Raw genomic sequence first — 8,482 nt, forward strand, 5'->3', positions numbered from 1 at the left:
AGCAACTGGTACCAAGGGAGGGCCGCGCCTGCTAGCACCACCATCGCCAAGGCCACCCGATCCTCGGGAGCAGTCCCCGTGATCAAGAAGTATTGTTCAGCCCGCGCCAGCCAAGCGAGGGCCTCCGAGCCATCGAACGTGGGCATGGGCGACGCCAACGTACCTCCGGCGGTCGTTGATTTTGAACCGTGGTTCGCTGAAGTGGATCCATCATCGGGGTTGGGAGTGTCTCTGAGTTTCAGCGATGCGAAGCCCTCGCGCATCTCCTGAAGCATGGCTGCGACTTGTTCCTCAGTGTGGCGGAACTGAGTATTTAGTTCTTTTACAGCCGCGTCCAACGAGAGGCTACTCCGCTGCAAATCTCCCGTCGCCTTCTCCAATTCGTCTAGTCGCGTGTCCGCCCGAGAATTCACCATCGTTCACCGCACCAATTGTTAGGAGTGAAAGGCGAGCGAGAGGAATAGAGCACGAGTTGTGCTTCCTTACTTTGAACAATATTTGTAAATGTGAATATGAGAGGAACGATCACTTTGAATTGATGGAATAATAAAAGAGTAACACTCCTCCGCAGAGGCCTACGACCAAGTCGTCCAATACAAAATGATCTATCCAAGATGAATTGAACTCCCTAGCTTACCTTTATTTATACTCTAAGGTAAATAACTAAAATGCATAAAAATAGGAATTGCATAAGAATAGGAACTGCCTTGCCGCTCAGTCTCTCGGCTTACTCTTTCCTCGTGCCTGCTTCCTCCTTTCTCTCGCTACCTTCAACCGACTTCCCTCTGTTTCGGCAGCTGTACACCTTCCAGCCATTGACCGTATCAGTATAAGTAGAATTCTTTAATGTCATTTTTTTCAAGAGTGTAATGGGATGAGGAATTTTGTTTTGAAGGGCCCTAAAACAAAGAAATATGGTGAAGATATGCTGTATTGGGGCAGGATATGTGGGAGGCCCTACCATGGCCGTGATTGCTTACAAATGTCCTAATATTCAAGTGGCCGTAGTTGACATTTCAGTTCCTCGTATCAGCGCATGGAATAGTGATCAGCTTCCCATCTACGAGCCAGGGCTTGATGATGTGGTGAAGCACTGCCGTGGCAAGAATTTGTTCTTCAGCATAGATGTTGAGGCCGACATAGTCTTTGTCTCGGTTAATACTCCTACCAAGACTAGTGGTCTTGGAGTTGGCAAAGCTGCAGACTTGACTTACTGGGAGAATGCAGCCCGCATGATCGCTGATGTGTCTAAGTCAGAGAAGATCGTGGTTGAGAAGTCCACAGTTCCTGTCAAAACTGCTGAGGCCATTGAAAAAATATTGACTCACAACAGCAAGGGAATAAACTACCAGACTGCAATTCAAGATCTTTTTAGGGTTCTCATTGGAGGCCGGGAAACCCCAGAAGGATTCAAGGCTGTTAAAGCATTGAAGGATGTTTACGCCCATTGGGTTCCTGAAGATCGCATTCTCACCACCAATTTGTGGTCTGCGGAGCTGTCGAAGCTGGCTGCTATTCTTGGCAGATGTTACCCAAGTGGCATATGCTGTTGGTGGGCTTTGGTGGATCCTGCTTCCAGAAGGATATCCTCAACTTGGTCTACATTTGCGAATGCAATGGCCTTCCTGAGGTTGCGGAGTACTGGAAGCAAGTTATCAAGATCAACGACTATAAGAAGAACCGCTTTGTCTCGTCCATGTTCAACACGGTGGCCAACAAGAAAGTTGCCATCTTGGGCTTCGCCTTCAAGAAAGACACCGGTGACACAAGAGAAACTCCAGCCATTTGCCAGGGCCTTCTTGGTGACAAGGCCCAGCTGAGCATCTACGACCCTCAGGTGACGGAGGACCAGATCCAGCGGGACCTCTCGATGAACAAGTTTGACTGGGATCACCCCCTCCACCTACAGCCGATGAGTCCCACCACGAAGAAGAAGGTGCACTGCCTGTGGGATGCGTATGAGGCTACCAGGGACGCGCATGCCCTCTGCATCCTGACAGAGTGGGACGAGTTCAAGAAGCTCGATTTCCAAAGGGTATACGACCAACATGCAGAAGCCAGCGTTTGTGTTTGATGGAAGGAATGTGGTGGATGTGAATAAGATGAGGGAAATCGGTTTCATTGTTTACTCGATCGGGAACCCTCTGGATGCGTGGCTCAAGGACATGCCCGCTGTTGTATAAATGGCTGAGGCCGACTTTAGGCTTCTATTTTTTTCACTATATAATCATTCTTTTGCTTCCTTTTTGGAGGAGCTTTGTTTTGCTTCATTTAAACATTCTCTGGTTTTTGGAGGATCTCCACATTTGGCCTAATTTTGAAGTCGGTGACTGAGTATTTGAGATTTTGGATAATCTCAATACTCCTCCCTCTGTTCTATAATTCATGTCAGTCACACTTTTTTTTAAAAAATTATTCGAAAAAGATGTTATATTTCCTAGTTTTATTCCAAATTTATAAGTATAAGTTTGACAGACAATGATAACAAAATTTCATTCGTCCGTGAATAAATGCTCCATTTGGTCTCGTTAAGAATTTTTAAAATTGCATAAAAAATGAATGGAAAAATTTAATAAAATATAAGTTATTTCTAGGGATAACTGCCTTAAAAGTCACCAACTTTGCCTAAATTCCGATTTTTCCCATGACTTATAAAATTGGCGTATAAAGTCACCAACTTTGCATTTAGTCGCCGATTTCCCATGATGGTTTTTCCGGCGAAAGAGCGAGTTGACGTGTCCTTTTTAATTGACGTGGCGTCTCGTGGCGGCTGACATGGTCAACAATTATTGACTGTGCAATAAAAAAAATTTAGTGTCCTCGGCTACAGCGTCAAGCCCTCCGACATGGCCGACATCGCGCAAAAGATCGAGCACCTGGAGCAGGTCATGTGCAGCGTTGAAAACGATGGCGTCTCTCAGCTCGCCTCCGACACCACTCACTACAACCCCTCCGATCTCTCCTCCTGGCTCGAATCCATGATTTCCGGCCTCAATCCTACTCCGGATTTCGATTTCGCCGTTAATAGAATGGTTATGGACTCTGATTTCGGGTCGGATCTCACTGCCATACCGGGAAAAGCGATCTACCCTAACCCTAGGGCGAAGCCCCCATCTCCGGCCAAGAAATTGAAGCTTTCGCCGCAGGAGACTGAGTCGAGTGAGTCGATTGTGATGGTTGACTCGGAGGAGAACGGAATCAGGCTTGTTCACTCGCTGATGGCGTGCGCGGAGGTTGTGCAGAAGGAGGATTTCAAATTGGCGGAAGCGCTGGTGAAGAACATCGGTTTTCTAGCGGTGTCGCAAGTCGATGTGATGCGGAAGGTCGCGACCTATTTCGCTGAAGCTTTGGCGAGGCGAATTTACAGATTGTATCCGGCGATTCCGGACTCTGCCTTCACCGATCTGCTCCATATTCATTTCTACGAGACATGCCCCTATCTGAAATTCACGCATTTCACTGGAATCCTTCGCCGGTAGAGATTTAGTCCACGTTGTTGATTTCAGTATGGAGCAGGGGATGCAGTGGCCGCCGCTGCTCCAAGCATTGACGCTCAGGCTGGGGGGACCTCCAAGATTCCGGTTGACGGCGGTGGGGCCGCCGTCAATTGATAACACCGATCAATTGAAGGAAATCGGACGGAAATTAGCTGGTATCTCCCAAATAGGATGAAGTGTTCGAAGCTCGAGTTTTGGAGCAAGTACAAAATGAAATTTTTCCGATGAATCCATGTCAACTTTCAGGTCTGCCACATAGGCCACTTACTTACCGGAAAACACAGGGTCGGGTCAATTTGGAAGATACCAGCAACCCAACAAAGTTGGTGATTTTATACGCCTATTTTATACGTCGTGGGAAAAATCAGAAATTGGGCAAAGTTGGTGACTTTTAAGGCAGTTATCCCTTATTTCTCTATGTGAGTATATTTTTCAAATATATGTGAATATTAAAAGATGTTTTTGTAATCTGAACGCTTGTTTGAATTTCTTTTTCCCCCTCAAATAGGATAATATTTGTGTTATCACTCCCTCTCGCCCTAAAATATGTTGTTTGTTATGATGAGAGAATGTTGGTGATTAACTAAGTGAGTTATACTCCCTCCGTCCCAAGCTACTCGCACGTTTCCTGTTCGGCACGGGGATTAAGGAATGAGTGATAGACAAAGTCAAATATTACGGCTGTAGGTGATAATTTTTACTAAAAATGGAAAGAGTGCAAGTAACTTGGGACGCTCAGAAAGGAAATAAGTGCAAGTAGCTTGGGACGGAGGGAGTAGTATTAAAGTAAACCAAACCCAACCAAAACTGGCGTGTACAATACTCCTGATCAAAACAATTATCAAACACCCTTTTTTTTGCATTTATTCAAGATTAAAGTAAGACCATGTTTATCAGCAACCTCCAACCCAACCCAATCATCCACTTTTTCAATATTTAATTTATTTCTATCTCCTCCACATCATCTTCCACATCATTAATATTCATCCAACCCAACCACACATATTTTCATGGTTTATCAATGACCACCCAACCACACTATTATATATTTATTTTTACATTATTTTTTAATACTTTTATTATTACATGAAATACTTATTATTATAAATTTATCGAAAAACGTAATAAATGACAAACTAAAAATTATAAAAATAAATAAATAAAAAACATAAATTACATTCATTCAAATACGACCATGTGGGGTGTTTACAGCACTCTTGGTTTGTGATATGACTTGGCTTGAATGTTGATTTTGAAATTAACTTTGAAATTGCTCAGAATTCGGAAAATCATAAAAGCTATGGAAATAATCTTGAGAAGGGTTGAAGTCTTGGGAAGGGTTGAAGTTTTGGGAATCGGAGAATATATTATTCTCATCATCCTCCATAGCTAGTAACAAGGGAAACTAAAAAATATGAAATTCTACTAAACAATAAGGATTATAGGAGAAGAAAAGATGATATTTTTTTGTGTGCAAAACTATAGCAAATGTGGTCTCTATTTACAGAGGAAGAAAAATTATGAATTTTGATATAAATTTTATAATTTTTTAATATAATATATTAAAGATATATTAATTATTAAAAATAATAATATCAGCCAATGAAATTGTGCCATTTGGCATAATCTCATTGGCTGAGTGATTAAATGAGAAGAGAGACCGAAGGTGTGTTTGAGGAGAGAAGGAGACTTGGGTTGAGGAGAGAGGGAGACTTTTGGGTGAATTAATTTTTTTTTTTAATTGCATTATCTACATGGCAACCAACCCACCCATCCCGATAAACATGGTCTAAATAAAAATATTGAAGAAGTAGTGCGTAGTCGCCTTTGCAGCAAGTATATCGTGCCCTGTCTTTGCTTCCATGCAATGCTTCTTCTTCCTCACGAGAGAGAGGGGAATAACAGTTTTTTTTTTCTTCTTTTTCTCAATTTTCTCGAGCGTATATATACGCATGTTTCACCGCCAAACAGCCCTTAAGTAAGTAACCACTCTCTCTTAATTTTTTGAAGGCAGAATCAGATTTATATAACGATTGCCTCGTTTCTCTTCTTTTTCTCAAAATCAGATTAAATCTTTTTCTCTCTCACCAGATCTTGTATTTCTTCTCCAAAAAGTTCAGTTTTTGGCTTTTTGCTGATCCGATTCTCAACTAATCACTCTCTTTCAGATCGAATTATTTCAAATCTTCTTTCGATAATCGACTCAGCTTGATAAAATTTCTTCATTTCTTGGATCAAAAGGGGGGAAAATGGGACAAATTGAAGAAGAGCATAGATATGTGTGCAGAATCTGCAGCAAAAGCTGCGTTAGTGGGAAGTCATTGGGAGACCACGTGAGGGTTCATTTATCCCAAATTGCATCTTCCAAAAAAGCAGCTGCTCAAGAAAAATTAATTGGGATCAAGATGGAGTGCGATGATAAAAATGATGATGATCATCATCAGCTCAACCAATCCATCAGTGAAGAAGTGGAAGAATTGGGAGATGGTGGTGATCAGAGCAACTCCAGCTACGAACTGAGGGAAAATCCGAAGAAATCTTGGAGGATTTCGGATCCCAAACACGCAAAGACTGCGAATTCATGCAGAGAATGCGGCAAGGAATTCGCGTCGTTGAGGGCTCTCTCGGGCCACATGAGGTGCCATTCGATTAAGAACAAGAAGGAGGTGCATTCGTGCAAGGAATGCGGTCGAGGGTTCGACTCAATGAGGGCAATGTTTGGTCACATGAAGAGCCATTCTACTAAGAGAGTGATGATGAAGGTACCTAAGCCTAGTGTTGTTGAATCTGGTGACTTCTGCTCGATTAGGAGGAAGAGATCCAGGATTAGGTACAAAGGCACTGTCAATCATTTGTCGTGTTCGGGAGTGGATGTGTCTTGTTGTGGAGTCTCTGATCTTGAGGAGGCAGAGGAAGCTGCTAGGTGCTTGGTGATGCTCTCTAGGGGTGTGGGGAGTTTCTTCAAGTTCGACTCGAATGCAGAGGATTCTGAAGATGATTCTGCCTACTTTGGAGGTGGTGTTGCCTCATATGTTGGGAAAAATGTATCTGAATTTGAGGATGAAAAGGGAATGAAGGTTGATCTTGTGTGTGATGATGAATTCTTGGAACATGGTATTGGCAGCAGCAATGGAAGTGATGATGATGATGAATCTTGTTTTGAGAATGAAAATCTTGAGTTGATTGAGGGTTTTGAGGAGAAGAAGCATAGTGATGGTAGATTGTTGTTATGTGCTGATTCCAAGCATGATCGATGTGGTGGGGAGATGGAGTCGAGTAAAGTGAAGGAGCGCGAGTGCCCTATATGCTTCAAGGTTTTTGCTTCGGGTCAAGCTCTAGGAGGCCACAAGAGGGCTCACTACAATGGAGTCGTTGAAAGCAAGAATCGCGAGATGTTGGACCTCAACTTCCCGGTTCCTGCTGATTCAGGCAGCCTCAGCTCATGGTTCGCAGAAAGGAGCCGTGGGCACGAGGCTATGCTGATCACTACTTGAGGTGGATGCAGTGACTGTGATTTGGTAAATTCTTGATTGTTGATTCTTTTTCAGAATTGCTCTATGCATCAATGCACATATTCACCAAATAGCATCAATAAAACAGTGTTTTTTGATCAGTTTCTATCAATGCACATTTTCAAGTAGAGTTGGTTTTCTAAACCATGTTTAAAATTTGAAGTTGTTTAGTTGGAAGGAAACATTCTTGAATCTTGAATACATGAAGATGACTCTTGATACCCATGTCTCTTTCCTTGTAGTTCAGTTCATGCTCTCTTCTTTTTGCTCTTTTACCCCCTAATTTTGATTTGTTTTATTCTATTGTTCATTTTTAGCATGTAAAATTATGCCTGGTTGGCTAACAAAAAGAACAAAATGCATATGTCACAGACCTGGCATAGGTGCTGGGATCTATGTATCACCTTTATTTTTGGTGGACACCTCAAATATTCATTTAGGATACATTCATCAATGTTTTTATTTTTTTTCAATATTTCATAGTGATAGAAAAAATTGTGTATAACTAAGTGAAAGTAAAGGGTGCATACCTGTGTCCTGACTAGTGAAAGTGCATGATAAATAAGTTCACAACATATTTTGGTAAATGGAAAAAGTTGAGGATGTTTAACCCACTACTGCTTGCGTTAGTTTAGAATATGTTTCAGTTGAAAGAATAAATTATTGCAATATTATAAAGAGAATTAATAGCAGCTGAAACTATTAACTTTGGCCACTATGTAATTTTTTCTCCAAATTTAAAAATAGTTAATTAAATTATAAACTTTTAGATTTTCGTTTATTTTTCCCTAGACGATTTGATCCACTTTTTACTAATAAAAAATTTATTACGTCGATAAATCTACTAGACATTCCGGACTTATAATGAACCACAACGACATCATTTCTGTTAAAATAATCAATTTTAACAGAAATTCCGCATCCTTCATTCCTCCCAAAACGACGACTTAATTCAAAATCTCCGCTACATCTCACTCCTTCGGCCTCCACTGCAAACAAATCTCTCCAGCCTCTACCGCCCATTGTTTGTTAATTTTGAGATCTGTTTGACTTTTACTAATTAAACTCAATTTATTTCAAGTTTTAAGCTGTTTCAATTTATTTCAAGTTCAAGCTGAATATTATGATCAATCAATATTGTATTAAATAATTTTGATTGTCCGTTCAATCTCAAATTATGAGTAATCCAATTCCTCTTTAATTTATTATTTCTCGTGTTTAAAATATAAATATATATTAGTTAATTTAAGTTTGCTAATTGACTTTAATTAATTAATACTTCTTCCGTCTCAACTAAGTTGAGTCGTATTATTTTTTGGGAGTCTCAACTAAGTTGAGTCATTTCATTTTTTGACAAAAAATAAAACATCCAATCACTCTTACTTTATTCTATCACCCACTTTACTCTCTCTTTAGAGCATCTCCAGTAATACTGGACGTCAAATAGCCCTCACATAGCCTTCACACTGCCAC

At 41.1% G+C, this 8,482-nt stretch overlaps 1 protein-coding gene and 2 pseudogenes across 1 annotated transcript; all 3 read left to right on the forward strand.

Moving 5' to 3' along the window:
* Positions 1-914: 914 nt before the first annotated feature.
* Positions 915-2,183, forward strand: LOC121758242 (annotated as a pseudogene).
* Positions 2,184-2,705: 522 nt separating this feature from the next.
* Positions 2,706-3,672, forward strand: LOC121757684 (annotated as a pseudogene).
* Positions 3,673-5,298: 1,626 nt separating this feature from the next.
* LOC121758106 (zinc finger protein ZAT1-like) lies at positions 5,299-7,228 on the forward strand. The gene is made up of 2 exons (XM_042153542.1): positions 5,299-5,475; positions 5,666-7,228. The coding sequence occupies exon 2, from the start codon at positions 5,747-5,749 to the stop codon at positions 6,989-6,991; it is 1,245 nt and encodes a 414-aa protein (XP_042009476.1). The 5' UTR covers positions 5,299-5,475; positions 5,666-5,746; the 3' UTR covers positions 6,992-7,228.
* The last annotated feature ends 1,254 nt before the right edge of the window (positions 7,229-8,482 follow it).

Source organism: Salvia splendens, chromosome 12 (genome assembly GCF_004379255.2).
Source record: "Salvia splendens isolate huo1 chromosome 12, SspV2, whole genome shotgun sequence".
Classification (NCBI taxonomy): Eukaryota; Viridiplantae; Streptophyta; class Magnoliopsida; order Lamiales; family Lamiaceae; genus Salvia; species Salvia splendens.